At 41.6% G+C, this 26,442-nt stretch overlaps 1 protein-coding gene across 16 annotated transcripts in view; it reads left to right on the top strand.

Moving 5' to 3' along the window:
- The window catches only part of Erc2 (ELKS/RAB6-interacting/CAST family member 2), an 882,113-nt gene that overhangs the window by 681,826 nt on the left and 173,845 nt on the right, over positions 1-26,442 (top strand). For 14 of the 16 annotated variants that reach the window (XR_009227574.1, XR_009227575.1, XM_058582164.1 and 11 more), the window contains one exon: positions 19,578-19,712. Coding sequence is in view for 12 of the 16 variants with exons in the window: in XM_058582164.1 (XP_058438147.1) it covers positions 19,578-19,712 (135 nt within the window). In the remaining 4 variants the exon portion in view is untranslated. Of the gene's footprint in view, positions 1-10,126; positions 10,213-19,577; positions 19,713-26,442 lie in introns of all 16 variants that reach the window. The other 2 variants (XR_009227577.1, XR_009227576.1) reach the window with 1 other exon arrangement.

Genomic DNA, 26,442 nt, shown 5'->3' with positions numbered 1-26,442 from the left:
GAGTACCCAATTCATGACAAAGACTTTGAAGCTGCACAGGCAATAGCCAGTGGAATAGGGAAGATGCATCATTCATTAGAACATAAACATGATTCACTATAATATTGAAGGAATGATATGACAGGCACAGTTGTATGCTTTTGTTCATTTATTTCAGTCCTCACAAAACCCTGAAGAGGTACTACCATCATGATGCTCACTTTGCAAATGGAGAAAGCATCTTCTCTGGAACAAGGTCTTGAAACCCCCGAGGGTTATACACATGTACAGGATGTTGGTCTCTCAGGTGCAAAAGTGGGGCTGTCTTATTCTTCCCCATAGGGTTGCACTGTACTTTGAAGAATGATGGCCCTCAACCATCTCTGGTGATAATCCCTCAACATGAACCCTCATCCACTCATTTTGTTTCCTGACCAAGGAATAATGAGCCTGAGTGGGGTGCTCATAGGGAGATCCCCATTTTCTGGGAACCAGATCCTAATTTATTCTTGAGGAAAAAAGAAATAATGCGAATTGAGATAACACTGATTTGAAAGAACCCAGTTCAGTGCGAGCTCAGACATATTCCTTCCAGGAAAGGGGCGTTCACACCTCCCAGCCCTGGTCTTGCATCTCCAGGCTCCTGGGGATGGGGGTCTGCTGGGGCCAGTGTTTTCTGAGCCTTCTTGAGATGAGATTTGGCTTCCAAGCCTGTGTGCTCCTGAGCTTTTTAGTGATGAAATCCTTAGTGAGGCAAGGGAACAAAAAGCTGATATTTTGGAGAGGGAAGAACCATCTCCAGGGGATTAATTTTTATGAACCAAAGACACTTAAGTGTTGCTGATTTATCTTAATAGCAGATACTATGAGCAAACGTCCCAGTTGCCTCTTTGTGCTTTTGGCAAGTATGGATGAGAAATGGAATGAGCAGACTCAACCAGAGCTGGCTAGCCCAAAAGTTTAGGAGTCTTAATCTTACTCACTGCAAATATGTAATTCAGGATTGTTTCCAATGTTTTCCAAGGTGCAGGTGGACACCTAGCTTTCGCCAGAGGCAATGTTGGTTCCATCACTAGGGTTTCTGTTTCCAGAACAATTTACTTGGGCTTGAGGGGACAAATTCCTGCATCTTTCTCTGGTGGTTAGTTCTTTAAAATCAGTTACCAGGTTCTGGTTCTACGGGTCCTGTTGTTGTGTAAAGAAACTTCCCTCTGTCATGTGTTCCTGCTTGTCCTACACGTGATAAGGATTCTCAGAGGACACAGCATGAGTGCTCTACATATCTCCCATGTCAGGGCTAGAATGAGACCACACTAAACCCAGTGCCTGAGAAATTGGAATATAAATTATGTCGAAGTCATGTTCAGTGTTATATCATTTACTAATCCTTATTAGATATGGATAAATTCTCATGGCTTAATTTGGCATATTGAATCAGTTCTTCAGATTGTCTTTGGGGACAGGAAAGGAAATACACAACTTCACTATAATTTTTCTTCTGTTTCTTCAGAATGGGACATAATTTTTTATTGTTAGCCGGTGGAAACTTTGGTGAATCGTGGCCAACTGTGGTTCACCCCCACAGGAAGAAAGTATCAAGCCTTTAGCTGAGAACATATTTTTTTGAGACAAAACAGAATATTCGATTTTTGAAAAATCTCTCCACTTATAAACATGCTGTTCAACAAATAGTAATGTTCTGACCAAGACCAAGAGAATGGAGGAAGTAGAAAACTGAGATGTCTCTCAGAGGAAAATTTTAGAGTGATGTGTGATGTTTCAGTTTAATAATAACCCCACTGAGCATGGAGAAATCCTATGAAGTACAGACAGAGCATCCTTCTGACCTTAGTCCATACTTCCTCCAAAGTGGAAGGAGCTAGATGTTGGCTACAAGTCAGGTATTCTCGGTTCCTGCAGCAGGTCACCCACATATGCATGACCTCAGGCACATCCTGTCATCGTATTTCCATTTCTGGTGTTGGATCCAGAAAACACACTTAAAGGTAGGTCTTCCTGTTTTGCCACCATGCAGTTTTAGGTCAAAAACCATTGTTGAGTATTTTAAGTTACTTGCATTGGAAACTCATCCTGTTCATTTTCTTTTATCAGCATCTCACATAGCTTAGCGGTAGTGATGCATGCTCAATAACCACCTTTAGTGGACTCAGATCTGTTAAATTTGAAGTTTCTGACTGGACTTGAAGGGTATTGAATCAATTGGCATTATGGGTACAAAATTATCTAAGTGGGATTCTCTTTCTGTTCATAATTACAGGTTTCTTTTAACAGATCTGTTTTGCAGTCTTTTATGAGCAGGAATCCTCTTGGGCAAATCCATCATAAATTTTTCATGGGGAGAGGGCAGGTGACTTTTCATCTCCTGTGTGCTTTGTCAGAAGAGGGGTCACATTGGAAAGTCTGATTTTTGTCCTCTTAGCCACACCTAATCTTCAGCTTCTGCTGAGAGCAGGACCCAAAATTATCCCCACGTTTCCATATGAAATCCTGTTGAAAAATGTTGGTCCCCATGCACTGTGCACAAAGCCAAATTACTTTTGGAATGTTCCTTGGAACTCTGGAATCCAGATAGGGATCAAGGAAACAGCACAGCATCTTTCCCCCATTCTCTGTGCAATCCGTTGATTGATTTGTAGATTATGCCCCTTACCTTGAGCCATCTGAAGTAAAATCTTGGATCTAACTTCTATGGTTTGTTAACTATTATATTTTATTCTCAAACTCAGAGGAAGCAAAGTTCTGGGAGATCAGAAGCCTCATTCTCAGTTGCACACAAGATTTTCCTGACTATTTGCCAGAATGTTAGGATATTTTTCAGATCTTTACACTGGCGAAATTCAAATTAAAAAAAAGGAAAAAAAAAAGAGAAAAAGAGAAGAGAAGAGAAGAGGAGGGGAGGGGAGGGGAGGGAAAGAGGGGATAAGAGAAAAGAACTGACAAAAAGTACAGGGATTTTGGGGGGGGGGGGTTTGTTTGTTTGTTTGGGGTCCTGAGGATTGAACCCAGGGACACTTTGCCACTGAGCTATATCTCCAGTCCTTTTTATTTTTTTAAATTTTGAATCAGGGACTCCCTAAGTTGCTGAGGCTGCCCTCAAACTTGTAATCCTCCTGCCTCAGCCTCCCCAGTCACTGGGATTACAGGCCACTGTGCCTGGCTCACCACAGTGTTTGTATAGGCATGAAAACTTCCCTGGACCTCATAGAGGCAAACCTGAGGAAGAAGGGTAAAAAACTGGTAGGGGAGGAAGGAAGAACCTTTTCCTCATTATTCCTCTGCAGAGGCATACTGAGAAGAGATGGAAATGTTGGGCCTTTTTTAAGCACACAGTGACTCCCAGGCTGGAAATTCTAAAATGCTTCATATCATTCCCACACCATTAGATAAAGGACAGCCACATAAGAGTAGGAAATAAAAGAAAGAATTATAAAAATGGCACAATTAACTTTCAATATCTGACTATTTCAAGGCAAAATCCTCAAAAACAAGGTATATGAGTCTTAGTATTTAAAATAGTTCCATTGCCTGCAGCAGCAGTTCCTAAAAATCTAAAGTCGCTCTGTAGGTTGTTTTCCCCTTCTTCACTAAGTACCAGCTCCAGGACCACTCTGCAGATCTACTCATTCAGAATCTCAAGAGGAGGGACACCAAAAAGCCAATGGATTTGGTTGACAGAGCAGCATTTGGGAGGCATTGATCTAATGAAACAGGTCAGCAACCCCCAAAAGGGAGACTCCTGTCCTCCAAATACTTGGTCTCTATACATATAGTCTTGCAGATTTAGGTACTGCCAAAATAAATGGCAAGATTTGGGGTGGCTGTTTGCTGTAATTGTGACCAGAAGAGGTATACTAGGGTGTGGTGGTGTGGGTGGAGTAAGCCTGTCAGTTTAGGGTACGGTTATGATGCATAAAAGGAGACAATTGGTCAACAGAATTTAGTGAACAGAGAGTCTGAGCCTTGTTCCAGATGTTCTAAGGCTACAAAAGGGGAACAGAAGCGACAAACTGAGCACAAGTACCTAGAGTACCCTCCTGTCTGGCAGCCTGCTGATGCCCTTTGCAAAGAATCATTTGCACAGAATCAGAGAGGTGGGATAACTTGCTGGTAGTTACACAGCTGTTAAATGACTTAACTTTGACCATTTGGTCCAAGCCTCCTGACCCCGCTTTTGGTTTTCTTTACTCCCCAGGACACTTCTAGTTATGGACATTTTCTTAACAAGAGTCCATTTTTAGCTCAATTGTGGTAGAGGGTAGAGAGTCTGGTTTTCTAGGGAGGTGTCATTCCTGGCCCGGGGAAGCCCCAGGGTAGAGATGAATCTGTGTGTGTTCAGATTAGAAACAGACCATCTTTGGGAGGGTTTCTTGAAGGAAGTTGGGAGGAGGTGGATTGTTCAGGGGGAAAGGGGGAGAGAGGTTGGCCTTGCCCAGTGACTAAACCGTTTCTATCTGATACTCAAGACAATAGGGAGTCACTATGTTTTCCTAAGCAAGTGTGATTTGAAAACTGTCAACACGAAGCAAGCTTGGAACCAGAATTTTCAATTAATGTTAAAATGTCTCCCGAGGCTAGATGGCTGGGTCATTTCTGTTCATGAGTGCTTGCCTTGTGTTTGATAAATCTTGGGTACCTCCTGGAGCATGTTCTTGTTTTCTGCATACTTAACAGAAGTTAAGTTGGTTATGGTTTGGGTCTTTCATTAATGCACCCCACCCCTCACCATCAAATCCAAGAATAAAATAACAGCCTCCTTTAATTATCCAACTTATGAGACCCGGAAATTTGAAGTCTTTTCTATGTAACTAATTTCAAGTAAAGTGTCTTATAAAGCTTAAGAGTCGAGATCCTTGGGTTATTAACCTTAAAATTCCAGAACTAAAGATCTAATTTGATACCAGATTCCAATTCATGCCTCTTTCTGAATGATCGTGATGGTGCATTATTCTTTTAGTGGGTTATTTCCCAAAATGGTGGCAGTGGGGGGAACAGTGTATCATTTGATTTTGATTTTAGGATGCTCCTCTTTTGTTTGTTTTGTAGGGGAAGTGTCCCCAAACACATGCTGCTTCTGAGCTATAATTAGTTTTTTTAACCAACTCTTTTATGTCTGGGTCCTTAATATCCAAACTCCTAAATAATTGCCCAGTTCAGTGAATGGGAATGAGAGGAATGTTTTTTGCATGACTTTAGCCTATACATTACTGCATTGCTGTATTATCGCAAGATATTTCCTGAACTTGGAGCAAACTATTAACTCTCTCAGCTTGAAAAGACCCAGCAGTGAGATACTCCCAGTCTTTGGCCTATGATGCTAAATTCAGATGGAAAGTGACTTGTTCCAGCTGAGATCCCCTGGGTGCTTGGGGGAGGATTTGAATTTGGCACTAGTGCCTTGGTTCAGAGCCGGACAGGGACTTGGGAGCTCTTCCTCTCTATCCAGCTGTTTGTGCACAGCCACAGCCTCTGATTGTAGCTGTGAAGTAAAGCATTCTTCAGTGTTTGAAAGGGGCCAGGTTTGTTAACTGAGCCCTGTTACTTTTTGCTAAACTAGAGGGAGATGGATAATGCTGGTTGCTAAGAGAAATCGGAATTCGAAAAGATCTGGCTGAAAGGGGAAAAGCTGTAAGTCATGGGGCTCCATTTAATCCTGGACTGTCTACTTCACTGAAATAGAAGACAACAGTAGTCTCAGTCACCTGAAGTCAAACTCCTCAGTCCTAGGAGTCTCTTTTCCAGAACTAAATGATTTAAACTGCATTTCTTCCTAAGTTTACTAATAATTTCTACATCAGCATTTTTATATATGGCACAGAGAAATCTCTTTTATTGTTTCATTTCTATTTCCTTACATTGATTGAATATTCAAATACTATAGAAGAAAATAAAGGAAAGAACATAAACTTCCTGAAATCTAAGCACCCAACAATAAGCATGAACATTTTATGAGTTTTTTCTTTCTGGACCTTTCTCATAAATGCCTGATAAACCCAAAAATATGTTTATATGTAGACATTTATATATTGTTTTTTATGAATATGTTATAGTCCGCTTTTCTTTCCATTCACCTGTATGGTGTGATGTCCTTTCCTTCTGATAAATATAAATATACATTATTCTTTAGAAGGCTTATGAGTATTTCAGTAAGGAATAATGGATATTCAATAATTTGTTAAATCAAATCCTGATCTGTGGACATTTCTCTTCTCATTAATTGATGCTGTGATTAATGTCCCAGTGATATCTTTTTATATTGACATCTTTTCATATTCATTTTGTATACCTGCCCAACTTTTTTTCTCATGAAAAGATCATTGGCCTTTAGGATATGAATATTTTCACCCATATTCCAAAGCAAGTTATTAAATCAGTATTTATAAAACTTTGAATAAAATTGGTAATCGTGAAGATATCTTTAAGATTTTGTTTAAAACAATTTTAAGTAAAAATTTCATTTAAAATTTAAATCTTAAATAAAATTTAAGATTTTATTTCAAGTGATTTTATTATGAAGATTTTATTTGTCTAAGTGATGTTAAACTCACTTTGTTTTTTGATAAGGTGAATGGAAAGGTAGGTCAAAGGAAGGCATAGTCACGGGGTACCAAGATATCATATAGGTATTTAATATTTGACATGACCAACTCATAAGGACTGAATGAATGTACTTATAGTTGACTGAACACTCTACCCTATGCAAATTAATTAAGGAAATCCTGTCATCTTTAGAGAGAGATTGCTGGAAGGGCTGGGCTGTGTCTTCCCAGTACATGCACGGAACTAATTACATACAGCCTTTGAGAACAGACTTTTTGAAAGTGGGATGTCTCACAGTGGGAAAGGAGCTGGAACAGTGGCAGACATAAGAAAAATTGGGAAACATCTCAGCAGAACGGAACTAGAGACCCAAATTTAATTAGGATAAATCTAAAGAAAATATCCAGTAAAGAAATAAATGGAGTCTATGCGTAGAATTAAAATTCTGATGTGCTTATGTATATACGAATGAATATTTGTCAGGGAACCCAGCAACCAGGATAGAAGTGGAATCGATTGCAAATATGAATATTTAGCATCACACAGCAGATGCTTAAAAATCAGTGGAATCGAAGTTTTAAAATAGTGTTGAGCACATGTAAAGGGCACCTATGAAGACTTGGGTTCAGATTCTGTTCAGGAATTATTCTCTAAGAGGAGCAATCACATCTTGTAGGGACCTCATGCATGATGGAGCACAGAGAAGGGACAAGAGAAGTGGGTATGACTAGTCAAGAGGACTAAGAATGATGAGGTTAAGCACAGCTGGAGATGAGACATAGCTGTATTCAAATATCTGAAGATGTATGCACCACCACCACCCCGCCCCTGCAAAAGAACACCTTTGTAGCTATAGGTGACTATAGCTACAAAGCTCAGAGTATGAGTGTGTGGCAGGAGGCATCCCCTTTAAGCTATTTAATCCATTGTCTCATGAAGTGTTGAGTCTCCATCTCTATGATGGAGTGTATGAGGCAAGGACTGGATCCATCCACCAGGACTATTATCAAGGAAAGTAAGTTGAATTCGACTGTTTTTCCAGTGTATGCATAATGCTTGGCATTTACATGCCCAACTCTCTACTATGGATGACCTAGACTTTGATAAAACCAAAAAGTATTTTGCAGAGAAGTGAAGCACCACATTAAGGGCTAGCACTCCGACCCCTGCTAATGGTCTACCAGTAACCAACCACTACCTGCCAATCCTGTGGCATAGAAGAAAGGGGGCTGACTCTGTGTGCCTCTCTTCATGTCAATTAGCAAAGACCTCCCCCTTTCCCGCTTAAGTGAACATAGCAGATACCAATGTGTTCCAATGATCGGGCTTCCCTAGCATTCTCAAATCACACCTGTCTGTGCACACACCCACCCCAATAATATCCTCTGATATTTCTTCTTCCCACATTTATTTCTGCTCATCTCTTCCTGAAATGAGTCCCCACTAATTTCCCTTTTTTTTTTTCCTAATTTTTATTTTTAGCCAGGGTCTTACTAAGTTGTTGAGGGTCTTGCTAAGTTGCTGAGGCTGGCCTTGAACTTGTGATCCTCCTGCCTTAGCCTCCTGAATTGCTGGGATTACAGGCATTTGCCTCCCTGTCCAGCTATTTTCCTTAATATAAATAAGTATTATCACAATAAATAAATAACAAGTTCCCAAATGACCCAAAAGAAATGTGGAGCAAAGGACATTAAAATGAGGCTTACAAATAATGAAGTAGTAATGGCCATTGAATGAATGAAAATATGCTCAGTTTCAAATTATAATTAGGGAAATATGCATGGGATACGATTTTTCATCTCTGGGCTTTTTGAAGATTCAAAGGTTTGAAGAAATTTCATGTAAGTACAGCATAAGGAGAGAAGTGTAGACTGGATATTGGTCAACAGCTTTGAAGGGATTTGGCGATATCTTTCAAAGTTTAAAATGTTTATGTTCTATGCCAGGAATATCTCTTGAATCTCTTTTTTCTTAGCACATTATAGAAACAGCTATTACATGTTTAAGCATTTGTTCTTGCTGAGAACAAACATATGAGGACAAGCAAAGCTGTCCCCTTGCAAAAGCAGTCTTTGAAGCATTGTTGAAAAAGGAAAAAACTGGAAATGACCCAAATATCCATAATTGACTCACTTATTCAACAAATAGTCATTTGTGCCCACTCTGTGGTAGGCAAAGCTTAAGGTACTTAGAATACATTTTTGGAAAAAATAAACAAAGATACCTGTCCTCATGGAGCTTCTCTTCTAACACATCAACAGAGGACTGAGAAGACACATTGGACTTTCTATTTTTGAAGAATGTGAATGTGTGTATGTGCTTGCATTATGCATAAAATTTTTCTAGAAATATTGACCAAAAAACCTTAATATCAGGAGTGGCTATTAGGGTAGGGGAAAACAGAATATGTTTTTGTTTTTGTTTTTCTTTGGTACCTAGTGGTGCTTCACCATTGAGCCATATCCCCAGCCCTTTTTATTTTTATTTTTGAGACAGGTTCTCACTAAGTTGCTCAGGCTAAGTTGCTCTGGCTAAGTTGCTGAGACTGTCTTTGAATTTGTGATTCTACTGCCACAGCCTCCTGAGCTGCTGGGATTACAGGTGTGCCACCACCCCCAGCACGGTTTTCTTTTTAATAATGTCTTCTGTACTGTTTAATTTTTTACAACTAGCATATATGATTTCTATAATAAAAAAACTTACAGATGTTATAAATAAAGAAGAAAATTATAAAGCTAAATCAGTAGCTCTGTTCCAGAACTAAGGCTTCTATCTCAAAGAAAATGGAAAATTCCTTAACTATCTATAGCCCTGAAGACCAAAATGGTAAAGTGTTGGATGCTATTCAGACTGCAAGAATGGAAGTGAATACCACTGTTCTTTGGCACACAAAACCAGTGGCCTGAGGGGATCTGTGGTACCCAGGTCATGGGTAGGTACAGTAGACTCATCCACACATTGAAATTAGTGGGAAGGTGGCCAGAGACAGGAATAGAGACTAGTTTCCGCAGTGGAGGATTCTGGAGCTTAGTGCTGGGTCTGTCAAGACTATCCTTCACCCTCTAGTGGCCTCAGTCTCCCCTCTGTAAAACAGTGAATTGGGGTCATTGATTGAAGATGTTGCCTAACACTAACATTTTATGAATCTGTATTCTTCTGCCAATTCCTCATTTGTAGGGGTTGACAAAGTTGCTAAAATTCTCAAGAATCTTCAAGGAGATCCGTCCAGCTTTCCAGTAACCTTTTCCTAGTGCTATGAAGAAACACCAATATGTACTTTAATACCTGTTTTTATTTAGATTCAAGTTTAAATAGATTTGGGCTTTTTTTTTTTTTTACTTGTGCTATGTCAATGGCAATGTCATAAAAAGTCAGACTTTTTTGATCCTGTCTTAAAAAGATCACTGAAATTCCTTTAAAAATGTACCCATTCTGTGAATTCAGTCTGATGTGTTGGTGGGAGCAACATGGACAACAACACGACTCAACACATTAGATGTTTCTAGCTGAAGTTAGAAATCCATCCTTTCTGACAATTGAATTTCTGTGAGATTCCCAAACTTAGAAGCTCCTCTTTGCCTTTCTTCAGGGACAAGTTCTGGCAAGAGAAGAGGTGGTGGTTACAGATGAGCTTCCATTTTCGCGTGCTGGAGGGATGTCAGCTGGGAGGAGCCTGTGAGGAGACCTGCAGATGATGAGCTGTCTGGGTGTCTTGCAGGGTGGGGGGTGGAGACCTGTCTTGAGTGGAATATGTGACTCAGACTCTCCTTCCATGTAGAGCTAAATCAGTCCACTTAGGGTAGGTTCAGCGTATGCCATATAAAGCCAGTCAGGGTGCTGCGATCCAAACAGAGAGGGAGGACAGCACAGCAAGCCAGCGCCAGCAACCAAAGAGAAGATAAATGCCCCAGGGAATGCTTCAGAGATTTGGAATTTGGGACGCTCACTGCCATTTCTCTCTCCCCATTTGTTTTTCAACTGATTGGAAAACGACTAATGAGTGTGTTTACATTTTCTCCAGTTGTCTTACCCACGCAGAAGAACAGCTGGGGAGAAGGATTTGTTCCCTGTCCCAGGCGCTAGCGGTTTCTCCTGAATGCCTGCCCCTCTCTTGGCTGCCAGGCCCCCTCAGCCCTGCCAGACCTCTCCTCCTTGTCTCCTTAGCCCTCTCCCAGGGATTGGGGCTTGAGTGGTGCTCAGCATGACCAGCAGCCCCACCACGTGTTTTGCAATGCTCACACCATCTCTTCTTTCCTTCTCTTGCTGTCATTGGTTTTGTTTTGTAGCTTGTGAGGTGCAGGAGAGGTCTTAGGTTCATGCCCTTCACCTGAGCTTCAGAACTGGAAGCAAACCCAGATAGCATTGGCTTCCACTTCTGCAGAGACCAAAGCCCCTGTAGGAGAATGTTCCTCTGTCCTGTAATGGTCCCTAGGATGTGTTTGGGCTGCTTTGCGTGTCTGGTCTCTACTGTCTGCCATCCATTCTCTGTTGCTTCTCAAGTGTCAGTCATTTTGAGGACACCACCTTCTCCTTGTCCATGTCCCAAGACATAATAGCCATGAACCTTCTCTTTGATGTATTGTAATACATTTTAAAATAAATACAAAACTGTTGGAAAGTCCATCTCTTTCCTGTGAATCATCTGACCTCCAAGGATCCATAGATACGTTTGCATGAATCCCTGACTTGTCTAAGGCTCTCTTGGTGCCTTCCTGGGTTGTTCAACTTCAAGCGCTCCTAGAAGAGTGATGTACACTGTCAGTGTACCCTCTGCTCGCTAGTTCTGTTAGGCCAGGCCCTGCGGTGTTTTCTTTTTCCATTCGTTAGTTAGGAAGGTGATTTGGTGATGCCAGTTCTTCCCAAGCCAGGAATAATGAGTTAATATTTGCTGAATTATGTGTTGAATGAAGATATTGACCTCCTTTTCCAGCACAGGTTTAGAGTCTGAATCCAGCATCTGTGGTACCATTCTCTTTTTCTTTCCTCCCTCCTTTTATGCCTTTCTCTATTTTCTCCATTCCCCTTTCCTCTTGATGTGTCCTTTCTTGCTCTCTCACTTCTTTCCCTCTCTTCTTTTTTCCTCCCTCCCTCTTTCCTTCCTTCCGTCTTTCTGTTCTCCTTCATTCTCTACTTCCTTTCTGTTCCCCTTTCTTCCCTGTTTTACTTTTTCTGTGTCCCCCCCCACACACACACACTTTGGTTTAAAAAAATAGAATTATAATTTCAAGTCTGCTTTATTAAAAAGAACTCCTAACAAACCATGCAAGGGTTAGTGAAGATTCTGGGGTTTTCTGAGACCCTCTATTGACTCTCTGAGCTGAAACAGTTTAGACTCCACATAAAATATGTGTTGTTTACCCAGGCTCTTCATGCTCTGCATACTGTTACAGTCCTTGAGGAGCTTGTCAGTGACAAGTAAGATAAATGAATGAAGAGGACTTTACAAGTGTTTAAAAGCTAAGTATAGCATGTGCTGCCCACTACTTAATTAAACAGACCTGTGCTTAACTAAGTAACTTTCTGGGGGAAACTTCTAGGGCCTTCCCCCTCCCCTGGACTCCACCACCTGCAGAGGTGCTCAGGATGTTAGAAATTCCTGGGTTGTCTGCAGCTGCTAGTGTGTTAGCCCAGAGCCCAAACCGTAGTGTTGGTTGAAGCATGAAGAGTTAGTGTGCATTGCAGATGATGACTTTTGAATTTATATTAGGGTTGGTCAGCAACATGGACTCCTCTGGGGCTCCATTGAGATTTTGTAATGTGAATTTCAACTTTTTCACAGAGAACTTTGAAATCAAAGGTGAGCTGCTTCTTTTTTAAGCTCTGGTTGAATTAGTGCTCAGAGTGCCCATTTCCAAATCAATCTTGCTTTTCTTGTGGAGGGGCCAGTCCTCATGGATCTGAGCAGCAGGGTGCAGTACTGTATAGGAGGCTAGAGTTAGAATCCCAAATCTACCAGTTATTGAGTTCAGACAGGTTTCTTAGTCCCTCAAAGCCCCAGTTTCTTCGCCTCTATAGCGGGGATAACAGCCTCCACCAGGCTGATATTCAGGACCTATGTTTCATGTAGCTTTTTGTTCTCACAGGTTTCTGCACCTGTCACAGCAGCTATTAAAGATTTTGGGTACAGTCCCCCACCCCAGTCTATGTTGTAGAGTTGGTGTGACTGACTAAACGCACAGCAGAGCTCTGTGGGCACCCATCAGGGGCTGGGTAAGCATTGGTTGATACAGTCCATGTTAACAGGTGGCTCTATCTCATAGTGCCAGTCTTCTTTCTGCCCACTGTCAAGGAACCTAACCTCCATATTAGAACAGAGTTTATAGAACTCTCTCTATATAAATAATTCCCCGCCCCCTCGAGCTGCACTGGCTGGTGGCGGAATAGGGAAGGTGAGGCTTCCAGCTGTAATCATTGTCCATGAACCTCGAAGGAACTCCTTGGGTTCCCAAGGTGGCAGCAGGAAGCAATTTAACAGAATAATCTAATCTTAGCAGAAAAAGAAAGAAAGAAAAGAAAAAAACAATTAAACTGCCCAAAATGTTCAGTCAGGAATAAGAAGAATAGAATAGCATCTCCCCATATGGTATTTGATCCAAGCTGAAGACTTTCTTCCCTCAGTTGCCCATTTGATAGACACAGAAACTGAGGCTCATGGAAAAGTAGTTCAGTCTTGAGTCTCAGAGGAAATGTTTGTCAAGACAGAACTCGTGCCAGGAAGATGTTACTTCTCCTGAGAATGTGGTAGTTCTATCATCCTGGACGATGAGGCATCTCAATGAGTTTCTATGGAAAGGAACCTGAAAGTTACAGGCATGTTTGTCCTATGCAAAAGTTAGGTACAGGTTTGAAAATCACCCAACAAGGGATTTAGATGGGATTCCTGCAAATAAGTTCCCAAGACAAGGATTCGATGCAGGAAGTGTATTTGGGAGGTGACTACACAAAGCACAGTGAGAAAATGGCGAAATGAGACAGGGAAGGAGAAAAGGCCAGGGAAGGGAGCCTTAGGGGCGATTTCCTGCCGTGATCATCAGAGAGTTTGCAGCACAGCACAGTCTTGTTTCACTCAGGAGCCAGGATGCTATTTCTCCATCCCTCCCTCCCTCACAGATTAAGAGTTAATCCAGGGGCCTGAGCTCCCCAGCACTTGTGATGGACCCTGTTCCAAGTCTGTACCTGTGGCCAAAGAAGACCTCAGGCAGAGAGAGAGAAGCAGGGGCTTTAGGTGGAAAATTGGTACAACCACTCTGGAAAACAGTATGGAAATTTCTCAGAAAATCTGGAATGAAACACCATTTGACCTAGTTATCCCATTCTTCAATATATACCAAAAGGACTTAAAATCAGCATCTTACAGTGATGCAGCCACATCAATGTTTATAGCAGCTCAGTTCACAATAGACAAGCTATGGAACCAACCTAGGTGCCCTTCAATAGATGAGTGGATAAAGAAAATGTGGTATATATACACTGTGGAATATTACTCATCCATAAGAAGCATGAACTTATGGCATTTGCCAGTAAAAGGATGAAGCTGGAGACTATCATGCTAATGTGTTTCATCCTCTTGCTTCATTTTGTCTTCCAATCATGACTTGAGCGTTGGAACCCACAGTCTACCTGATTATGATTCATTGCCATGGGAACTTACTGGATGCTCAGAAAATACCTCTCCTCTTTCCTGTCAGGCGTTCCATCTTTTACTTGCAGATGAGAACTGCTTACCTTGCTCTGATTAGGCAGAAGCAAGACAAGTAGAGGAGTCCTGGAATGTTTGTATGTCCCTGGTGGAAAAGAAGGAGAATAAAACTTTGATAGTAGTGTAATTGCTATTGTATAGTATATCTTCATATCCCATGGCAGCAAATCTTATTATACATCTCTTTTTCTTATTTAAACCATATTCATGAAGATTTTATTGTTAACTTGATCCAGATGACTTATCAAAGCATAGATTCTTATTGCCACCTTGCTAAAATATTTTAAAGGCCATTTTAATATCACACTTTTATAGCTACATATTGCCCTTAATCTATTGAGCCAATTACTAGTCAATCAAGGATTTTAATTTAGTTTCAAGAGCTCCTTGGATAAACTCTTCAGAAATGTCAAAAGAGATGCAGTCTCTGGCATCTTTTCACAGATGTTGTCTATCAGGAATTTTAGTTAATGGATAAAGTTTCTGTTTTCCATGGTTGACTTTTGGCACTTAACAAAAGCCTTCCAAAGTCCCCTGCTCTTCCAAAGGCTGGGGATAGTAAGAAAATGCACCAAGAGCACACCAGTTCCCCTTATTCCTAATGAGATGAGCAAGTGGGCAAGTATAAGACTAAGTCGCCGGATCCAGTTTACTGAGGAATAGAATATTTCTTGAAGAAGCCCAGTTTGGCTTGCCCTACACATTTCACCCTGCTCTCCCCACTCCCAAGAACAGCCACCAAAACCATACACAACAGGAAAAGTTAAACTATCACATCAAGAGTTAAATACTGAACTGGTTCATCACAGACTCTCATTGTATGGTTTTCCCTCTCTGTTCCAAAGTCACCGGTGCCCTCTGCATTCCTTCTTTCCTACCTGCATGCACTGCTGAGACACATTTCCTTACTGCTTTTACACCAGGCTCTGCCCCAGGTGGCAAGTACAAGGGAAATCCAGGCATAGTGCTCCCCTTGAGAGACTTTCAGCCTGGTGGTAGAGAAATCCAAGCAAACATGCAATTGTTTACCATTCTCAGAGGTAAGCACTGTAAGGCAAAGGGTGGTGGTGGGGCGGGGAGGTGTGTGGTAAAGGATTCCCTAGGAAGCAATGGAAGATCACATAAGCCCTCACGAGGTGGGCTCAGGGAAGGTGTGTGTAGAGGTCATGATGTTGACACTAAGACCTGAAGAACTAATGAGTCTAACTTAGGTTTAAGGGCTAGAGGATGAAGGGCACAGCGGAAACAGAGAACAGACTTGTCCCAAGGCTGGAAGGAGGAAGGAGAGAGAGAGGTGGGGCTGGAGAGGGAAATAGCAGTCACCTGCCAGAGACTTGTAAGCACTTGGGGAACAGGGCTCTTTTCCTGAGGACAGCAGGGAGCCTCTGCAGAGCCAAATGCACAGCATGTGATGTTACTCTGGCTGCAGAACATTCACATCTGAAGGGAGGCAACAGTGCAGCAGGAGCATCCTTAGGAGGTCAAGGCCCTGGAGACACAAACCTTTGCCTGGAAAAATGAGGAAACAGAGAATGAAACCGGATTAAATGAGATAACCAAAGGCAAAAACATCAAGTTAGCAGGTTGGTGGATACTGAAGAAGGAAAAAGTAGGCTTTCTTTTTTTCTTTTCTTTTCTTTTTTTTTTTTTTTTGTGCAGGGGATTGAACTCAGGGGCACTTGACCACTGAGCCACATCTGCAGCGCTATTTTATATTTTATTTAGAGACAGGGTCTTACTGAGTTGCTTAGTGCCTCACCATTGCTGAGGCTGGCTTTGATCTCATGATCCTCCTGTCTCAGCCTCTTGAGCTACTGAGATTACAGGCATGTAGCCACCACACCCGGCAAAAGTGGACTTTCTTGAATCACTAAATGAGTCCCTACCGTCCAGGGGCTACGCTGTGGGAAACTGTCTCTCTACAGCTTGCAACTAGTTTTCTTAGGTTTTCAGTGAGGACAGTCCTGAAGATCTGCTGCTTAAGGCTTTGTCCGGTCTCATGTAAGTCTGATGGCTTCAGAGATGTGACCCATTATATCTGGGGTCACCTGGTCAAACTACAGATAATATCTTTATTCTAATCCCTGTTAAAACTTTCTACAGTTTTTCTTCCATTGACTACTAGGGAGTGTTATTTGTGACTTCCTATCCTTCCGGATCATTCTCTATATGCTAGGAAACCAATATCATTGGGTGGAGGTGAGGATAGGTAGTACAGATTGGAAAAAAATTTAAAAAAATCAAAAGGAGGTCCAATTGCAATTTGAATTAATGGAGCCAGATTGGTCAGATTGTTTTGAGAGAGAGAACACTAGCAACCAGCCTGTAAGAAATCAGTCACAGTTTAGGGGATGTGTTACAAGCAAGATAAATAAAAAATGGTCCAGAGTATCAGACCAAACCCTCATTTTTCATCTCTGTTTCACACTCTTCTCTCCCAGCCCAGACTAATCAAAAGGAGCCTCTTCCGTTCACAATTGCTCTGTGTACATTTCCCCCAGATCTGGTATTCACATGAACAACATGGTTTATTTATATTTCAGCACCAAATTGGAAAGATGACATCATTCATTTACAGTCTTTATCCCATGACATGCCTGCTCTCCAACACCTCGTTTCAGCGGACACATTTAGGACTGCATATAGCATCTTGTTTAGCTTGTGCATTCTTTTATGGGATACAGTTCAAAGGTAGGGAACTTTAGGCTTGTTGCTGGTAAGAAAATAATCTCATGAAATCACAGGAGCTTCCCCAAAGGATAAGGACATTACAATGTTTACAATAGCAGAGTTATTATTTGTTCATTTGGGCTCCATCATTCATGCCTGGGCTAGTCCCTTCCTCCTTGACCATCGAAGATCTCACAGCTCCCTTCAGGCTCTCACAATTTTATTTAGAAGAAACAATTCCAGATTTATTAGTTTGTGAGTTCAAAAGTACATTCTCCCGTGACAAAACTGGAATTTTAGGTGTGAACATTGAACTTCAGAATCCCATGTTCAAGGGCGGCAGGACTGAGAGGAATCTTCGGCACTTGGTCCCCAAGAGCTCCATGGCCCTGCTCTTTCTCACAAGGCCTAACTTGTCCATTGGGTCTTCTGACACATTAAGTGGACAAGGAAAAGATGGAAATGCTATCAGCTGCCAAAGGTTGCCTGGGATTTTTTTTTTTTTAATTTTTAAGTGGATCTTTTCCTATGTTTTTATTGTTTTTATCATATACATGCATTTTTTTTATATTCACTCTGGGACCTTCCAAATATTGTACACATTTTAAAAGATGGAACAAATAAATCATGAGACATCCTTTGGCAGGTGGAATTGGGTTGTGAGGTGTTTCCAAAACTTAACAGAACCAAATCATCTATGGGAAAGCTATTTCTACCTGTCGAGCTGTTTGCCTGTTCTGCTAGCAGCAAGGCATGGGAAAAAACCTATAGTCTGAAGATTGGAAGACCCAGAAAATCTCCATGTCCCATGGTGAGAAAATTACTCTAAAATCTATGCCTTACTTTTCTAGCTGCTAAAGGAGGATAATAATTAATAATTCCTCCCAGAAAAGTTTTGAGAGTAAGTTAGCTTGTAGGGGGAAATACTGTAAAAATGCTCCATGTTAGGGCCAGAGTTCTCTTTATTTATCAGAGAATTATTCATATTACATAATAAAACTCCAACCAGTTGGTGATCCTGCCAACCCCTGACTTCTGGCTCTTTCAAGGTGCTGATGGCTTCTTTTCATCTGGGGCCTCCAGCAGGACGGTTATGGAAACTCATGCCGTGTCCTCAACTCTCAATGACCTCCCCTGCACAACACGTGCAGTTTTTCTCTAGGATGGCAGCATCCTTCAAAGCCATTCTTCAGTCACTCATTATAGCAGCATGCATTGAATATCTGCTTCTGCGTGGCCCTGTGCTAGATTGTGGGGAGATGCAGATGAAAGAAACAGCCTTGAGGTCTAACAGCAGATGGACAGATAAATCCATGGTCAGAGAGCTATGGTAAGCAGGAAGCACGTGCCACCCAGCGTAAAGGGTGGGGGAAAGAAAAGCTTCCTCCAGGAGCTGGGGTGTGACTCAGTGGTAGAGCATGTGCTTAGCATGTGTGAAGCCCTACGTTAGTTCCATCACCAGCACCAAAAAAGAAAAAGATTCCTAGAGAAAATGATAGGAGTTAGTAACACACAGGGTGAAAGAAAGGGTCCAGGGGAGGTATTGGGAGGAGAGGCAAAGCAAAGGAGCATGCAGAAAGGAGAAATTTCATACAGCAATCAAGAATACCAGCAATAATGGTAGTAATGGTATTTGGCTTTTACTGTCAGCTCATTACATATCAGGTACTGGACTGACACTCGAAGCCCTTCATCTCACTTGCTCCTCACAGCAACCTGAAGGAGAGACGACTGATTACTCCCATTTTAGACTTAAGGAAATTGAGATTTATGCATTGAGATAACTTTCTTGATGCAACACAATCAGCAAAGAGTCAGGCAGACCTGTCCCCAGATTTCTTGACTTTCTGGGCTGGGTAATTTTAACACTTTTTTTTTTCCCCATAGTCCTTGAGAATTTTTCTAGATTTTTGTGGCCCTGTGAAGTCACTTCCCTCTGGTCCATCTCTTGCCCTGCATAACAGAGCAATATAATTCTATGAGTGTCGGGGGACAGGAGGTTGTTTAACTATGATACCTACTTGCCTCATGTGACGAACTTCATGAGGTGTAAATTGAAGTGCTCAGCCCTTTTTGCATGGACTTTGAACCTTTTGCTCAATTCCCTCAAGGGATAATATCAGTTAAAATGTCCAAAGAGAGCCCTTCCCAAGAAGTCATCATAGCAATAAACCATCTCCATCTGTATTTTCACATTTGGCAGCTTTCGAGTGGATTTCCCTGCCTTGTCTTGTGACTCCATTGTTTGTAGCTCTGTGTCTCCATCCATCCTTTTCCATTCTTCCATCAAGGCTTCCTTCTCTGGCTTGCTCTGGAGTGTAGGATGTGAGTGTTGGCACTTTGTAATTGCAAGCTTACTCTGGTTCTCTGTCATTGCTTGATAATGTGAAACAAGTGCCTTAGCATATGTCCATTTTTTTCTCTTTTAAGTCACAAGGGGGAAGTACCTTGATATCTACAGATGTACCATAGTAACTTCAAGGGTGTGACAAAAGCCTCCTTCACCAATTTAATGGCATGGTTCTCTTTATTGAGTTTTAATATAACTAGAAATGATAACTTCTGGGTTAAGAGCAAAGGGAGTCCTAGAGGTGCTGTCCTTATGCCCTGAGTCTCTTTGACTGGTCCTCTAGCTCCTGATGGAATCTTTCCTGGTTTTTGTTCTGCACAGACCCAGAACAGAATGAAGCTGATGGCAGACAACTATGATGAAGACCATCACCATTACCACCACCACCACCACCACCACCACCATCGATCTCCTGGGAGGTCGCAACATTCCAATCACAGGCCCTCTCCGGACCAGGTCAGTTTCATTGCTGCTTACCTCCAGGACCCCTTTTACCCTTTGGATATTTTAAGATAAAATAAATAATCCCCAAGAAATAATAAACAGCATAAAGTGATACGTTCTTTGAACTGAAACTAATAGCTTTGGTATTTATTTCCATCACTCAAGGAATCTAAATGTTTTCCTTTCTCCTTCCTCTTTAAGGTTTTGTCTTTTCTCATTTGTGCTAGGCGTTTTCTTTCCTCTCCTCCTTTCTTCTTTTATAGAGTTAAGAGTCTATTGCTGGTATCTCATGGCAGGTTACTTTGGAATGTCTCTCTTTTTCGGAGTTTTAAAAGAAAGCACTTTGTTTCCTGGAGCTTGGCCACCAGAGAAGCCTCCAGTTTGCTGAGCACTTTCCTAGTAAATTCTTTAGTGATGCAAATTAAGGATGGGGTAAAACAACAAGAAGAGAAATCCATTTTGCTGGAGAAGTCAAAGAGTCTGGTTTATTTAATTTGAACCCTATCTTCTCCCTTCACTCAGGGAAGCCACTGAAAAGCTCAATTGACAAAAATAAAAATCATCTAATTTTCCACTATATTCACACTCATTCACCAAATATAAAAACTATTTATAATGTATGGTATTAAAACTCTTGAAGGTGAATCTTAGGCACATTAGAAAATTAATGAAACTATCAGGATAATGTAGTCAGTATAGGCAGTTCTTCTTCCTTTACTGTGCTTGGTGATCCCAGTATACTTTCTACACTACCTTTCAGTAGGGGCGGGGCGATGGGCAAAGGAATGGAAGCCTCTGAGTAAGTGTGGATGTCTTTGGACAGGGCTTGGTACAGTTACCTGTGTGAAGAGGGGGCTTCATTGTTGGGGGAAGGAGGGGCTTGTTATGCTCCTAAAACTTTTTTCAGATGATTCTGTTTTCATCTTGTTGTCACTGGTATCCCAGAGAAGTTAAGATTCAGTTTCCAGGTCGTTTTGCCAGGAGTACAACTCCAGGGGGCACTATTTATATAGAGCAGAACATTAGAAGCCCTCCTCAGTGCTGCACAGGGAGGCAGCCAGACCAAGAGGCTCCCTATCCCCTGGGCTTGGCCAGACCCTTGCATGCTGAAGCATTTGTCCTCAGAGCCCCCAACGCTGCAGAAAGTGTTTGCAGAAGACGTCTACATTTAGGCACCAGTTTATCTTTTTTTGCTCTCAAAAATGAATCTTGATTTGGACATCTGGAAAGTAGAGACATATTAACTGTATGTCATTATCTTGTATCTGAACTGTTATTTGGTTTTGGGTTTATTTATTCGGTTCTCACCACCATTACCTCCTCCCACATTCACCTACTGGGTGTACCTGGCATCTGATAACTTGATCTCTTCACTCTTGTTCTTGGTCCCAGCTCTTTGGCTCATGCTCTTTGCTCTTTACCTTTTCCCATCAAATGTCAGTGTGAGGTTTTATCGGCGGGAAGCCTGTAGACCTTATGGTAGCCATTCCTTTAAGCACACATGCCAGGAGGCCACTCTAGGCTTCCCCTCTCCACCAGAGAGACAGGAGCAGAGAGCACAATAAAGGCAGAAAGCATTAGGAGCTAAATTAGAGGAGTGGTCACACAGGATAACAGATGGTTTGTCTCATCATAGAGATACATGTCCTAATATGTCATGTTGGAAATTGGATGCCAGGTCAAATTTACCTGCATCACGAATGATACTTCCTATGAAAATGGCCTTCTGCTGCTATTCCAGAAACCTGTAATCACAGGCTAGAATATCTTATCTACTGGGATGGGGGTCTTATGTTTGTCCATAGATAGTAGAGGTTGCCATAGGGCAGAAATGATTGCTCAGGGTAGAGCCCTTCTGAAGTGTTAGCATTCCTGGAAGAGTGTCTGGATACGGTGTGTCCTTGGAAGGACACACCTTTCTCACTACTGCTGTGAGGACACGGTGATGGTCTTCCACTTTCCCATTCACCACCTCAGTGAATGCACTCAGCAACCCATGGATAGAGAGGCAGGCTCATCCCTTCTCCAGGTGAGAAATCCTTGCCCTGGGGAGGGGGTGAGATACTAGAATCCTGCTGCTAGCTATTTGCTTTTTCAAGTATATTTGGGGCACAAATTCTGTGCCAGCCAATATGCAGAGACTGGGGAGAAGCATGATGAGCAGGACAGGATACTGCCTTCAGGGAGTTTGCTATCCAGTCTTGGGACAAGAATCTAGGTCTTCTCATATCTAGTTCAGATCTTTTCTGGGTCATGTCAATAAGAGCAAGATGGATTGAAGGTAACTATAACTTACTTAGAGCTCCTATGGTTTAGGAACTGACTCTGCAGTGGCTTTCATGGTAAAGGTGAAACTCCCTTGACCAGGAAGATAATTTTGTTGTTTTCAGTTGTAGTCATGAAGGCTATAGGCTCTATTGCCATACCCTTTCAATTAGTGAAGGAGAGTTAAACAAGGAACACTGGTAGGTTATTTGGTTGACTCCAGTAATGGAAATGGCTAGATCTTTTGGGCTAGATGCCCTTTTAGATTACATTGTTCCAGAGTTAGAAAATGATGTCCTCCTCTATACTTGAGACTTGGGACCTAGTAACAGTTGTTATAATAACTTTAATAACAGTTATTATAAAGTTCTGTCCCAGAGGGTAACAGTTATTAAAGACTAGGAAATTCTTCTCAATTGATTATAAGCCCTATAGGTAATTGTTAAGTCACATATACTAATATGTATGAGTAGTAACTTCTTGTTAAGAGAAAATAACAACCTTATGTCAGCCTGTGACAGTGTGAGAATCTTAATCATGGGTTGATTTGGGTGGGTTTCAATTAATGTACCCAAGTTAGCTGAGATCACTTAAAAGGGAAAGATCTTTTCAGGGATTCCTGGCCCACTTCCCATGAATCTTCCAGCCCTGACCTTCCTGCAACTCCAGAGTTTGAGCCACAGTGTCTTCTGCTAGAGGGGTTATGAAATATTGACGTTGCCTCTTGAGTTTTATTAAGAGATCAGAATACATGAAAATGAGGAAATATGAACAGTCCGAAACTTTGCTATGTGCCCAGAGAAACTCATTTTTCCTTAGGAAATTCAAGTATTGCCAGGCCCTTGCAAAATTATATTCTTTTTCCATTTCTTCCCCGTCCCTTTCTCCTTTACTATGATTTTGATTTCTCCTTGAGAGGAACTGAATCCAAGTATTATAAGTCTAGACTAGCATTTCCCAAAGTAACTTTCAGAACATTAGTCCCCGGAGGAAAGTCTTGAGACAAAGATTAGGTGGGCAAAGAATTTTGGGAAAGTGCTGCATATTTTAACTCTGTCTTTCAGCATCCTCAAGCATTTAGCAGATCAAAGGATCTAAAAAGTCATATAAGAAGGAAAACTCTCCAATTTTATTTAATCCAGCATTTCCCAGACTTATTTGATCATTGATTCCCCCCCCCTTTTCTAATAACATCTGTGCTTGGAGAAATAGTGTTCTCAGAGTATCAGAAGAAAAGAGACTACCTAGTTTAAAATAAGACCGACCTACATCTAGTATCCAGCAGCATTCTTCACCAGAAGGTAGAGTTTTTAGGTAGTTTGCCCTACACTTTGTATAGGAGAAGATGAAAGTCCCTCTTCCATTCACTTCCTGAGATCTTTTCTCAAAGCCTATAATACCTAACAATGAGATATCCCACTAAGAACCCTGAACTAAAAGAGGCCTCAAGAATGAGGACCCAGGAAATCAACAATAGTCATAAATCTGCAACACGTAGGGATTGCAAAGGAATTTCAAGAGGAGGATTTTGGAGAAAGTATAAAAGTAGTTAGTGCTACAATGTGGCAGTCACACAGTCTAACTCCCTACCTGAGAAAGGAACAGTTTATAGCCAAAGGCCTGTGACCCCCAGGAGAGCGACAGCCATTAAATATGTCCAGGTTATACCTGTAGACAAAATCCCTGTAGAGACTTAAGAACTCCTTCAAACAAAGTAGTAGTCACATGGGCAGACAACAAGTATTTCCCATGACACAATAAAGGTCAAAACGTGAACGAAACCTGCTGGAGACACAGTAGTGATCTGATTTTTGTTGAGGTAACCAAGATTGATTGTACAAAACCAAGTGGAAACTCAGCTTCTCCTAAATGCCCTCTATGCCTCTCATCATCAGTATCATATATTATTTCTTTTAAATATTATCCTTCCTTGCCTTTAGTCATATCTATAATATCAAGTCTTTCTACATTCCTTTTTGTAGGCATCTTATGATTTTTATTGTCCCAGGAAAAGTCATATTTTAGTAAGCTTCTCCTAGTGGCTCCCATATATGAACCAGCCTCATTAATAAGAAGGCATAGCATGAAAGTGAGTGCCACACTGCAGCCAAAGTAAAATGCCGAGCTGTCCTTTTCACATCTAAGATTCGCATTTCTGTGATGGGTATTGGATTGGGAGTTGGGTCTTTAAGGGCCTGCATGCTTTCTTATGCAAAATGCATTTGTATTTGTTAAAATATCTGCCACAGGCTGGTGCCAAGTGGCATTCTATGCCACTAGAGTATATCTGGCCACTAATGGTGATCAGGAGAAATCTCCTCTGTCTTTTCTCCCCCTCCTTCATTGAATGAAAATGCTCACTCACTGGATTGGGGAGCTCACAGGATTTTGCCACCTTTAATATTATTAATGATCTTAAGACACAAAACTAAAAATCAGTGGTTCCATGGGCTTAATAAGCCTTTGAGTGGGGATGTTGGTGGCAAACCTCTCTGGATATTGGTATGGATATATCTGGGCAACTATGTATATTTAGGTTGCATGACCAAATCCCATTCACCTTTCCTAAAATGCAAATGTGCTCTTCCTTTCCACACTGAATTATATTAAATTTTATCTTATTGTGACTTTCCAGTGTTGAAGTAAAATGTTATCTCATGAGTTCTCTTTCCAGTTGGTCCAACCGTTGTTGTCTTTATTTCCATTCTTCTGTTTTGTGCCTTTATTCCTTTCTTCCTACCCCCTCCATTTCACATGTCCCCATTTATTCCTCTCAATTCTTTCTCTCCCTTGGCCAATAAAAATGAGGCTTACTTGAAAACTCTCCCAACCACCATGGAATCAGCAGAGCAAGGTCTTCAGTGAATAGGGATTCTGGCCCAGAAAGGGAAGGAAATTGCTCTCTCTGGGTCACAGGAGGCTAGTGGCAGTGAATTGCTAGTACCCACATCTATTTGCTTACTTACCCGTGGGCCTCTGCACACACAAGGACCTGGAACAAACCAGATCCCAGAGCGAAACAGAAGGTATTTCATTTGGTCAGGGCACCCAGGGTGTCAGGAATATTTTTGGATAGTCACTGTCCTCTGGCAGAAGCTGAGTTTTCCATTTTGCATTCTTAATTTTAGGGGGTCTGCTCTATTGATCTAGTCCTAGAAAATTGATTGTACACATCTAAATATTACCTACTCTACTTGGCAGTTTCCAGAATCTGTCTGAAGATAAATAGTGATCATTGATTCTTTTCTCTGTTCTTCCTGGTTACTTCTTGGTCCCAGCATGCACTGGCTCTCAATTGAGGTGTGAGTTTGTATCACTGGATATATCTGGGAGCACTGAACATCCACTTCCACTTTCTGCTAAAAATTCCCATAGAATTCTGTCTGGAACTCTTGTCGTAAGCCATCAAATGACTTGGTCACTAAAGAACTCAGAACCGATTCAGCCTTGTTTTCAAACTGGGGTCATGGGACACATATACAGATTGTATTTCAAGATACAATAAAATGATCTCAGTGACCCAAGTCTCAATTATTACAGAAATCTGTTTTTTATTTCTGTGTAGGGACCCTGGGTTCTAACATGCAGGCCAGGGCTGAGGAGAGATCCTATGAACTGCTTCAGAGGATGTAGTGCTCACTGTCTTGGTTATGAAATTAATGGTCCCCAAACACATCCTCTCCCCACTGTTCCTACTGGATCTGTAAGGTCCAGTAAGCTCAGAAAGTAAAAACAGGTTTCCTGTCCTCTTACCCTCTCACCTCTGTCCATCCATTCTGCACATACCTGAGTCTTGGGTACCTGCTCTCAGGTAGAATTAGACATTGTCTTAAAGAGCATTCATGTGGTAGGGAAATTTCCAGCTATCCCTACAAGTAGGTCCTCATTGACATCATGGCTAGAGGCAGGTAAAAGCCCCTAGGCCCCGTGTTTCCTGGTTCCAGATCTGTCTGCTAAACCCTGTCAACATTTTCCCTCCTCTTGCTCTTCTTCGTCCTTGGGTCCTGCATTTTGTGATTAGTCAATAAGAAGTTGGTAGAGTCCCAAGAATGAAGCAGTCCCCAGCTTGCGCTTCCCTGGGTCCTGGGGCTTCTCAGAAAGCCAGTGCAAGACCCTTAGTTCCCCTCTCACCCTCAGCCCTCTTTCTGCAGTGCTGGAGGGGTTTGTGATTGATGTCCTGCTTTCCTTGCACTTTCACCAGCAGATTAGCCAAAATGAAGCCCTTTGAATTGTAACAAACAGACGAGGGGTTTAACTTGCTCCATTGCCCCCAGAAGATGGATTCTATATGTAGAGTTGTTATTTCTAGCTTTTGCTTAGGGAGGGGAAAAAAAGAATTTATTTTATGTTTTGAGGTTAAATGAATGTGGGATAAATGTATACATAGTGTCCTGTGTGTATATATGTATGTATTGCTATATGTCAGATGAACTGAGGACTTTTCCACATATGGAAGAATTTCTCAAGATCATGTTTA

This window comes from Marmota monax, unplaced genomic scaffold, assembly GCF_021218885.2.
Source record: "Marmota monax isolate L192 unplaced genomic scaffold, Marmota_monax_Labrador192_F-V1.1 WCK01_AAM20220418_F8-fsc00042, whole genome shotgun sequence".
NCBI lineage: Eukaryota > Metazoa > Chordata > Mammalia > Rodentia > Sciuridae > Marmota > Marmota monax.
Note: the sequence above shows the minus strand (reverse complement) of the source record. Positions and strands in the feature narration are given on the sequence as shown.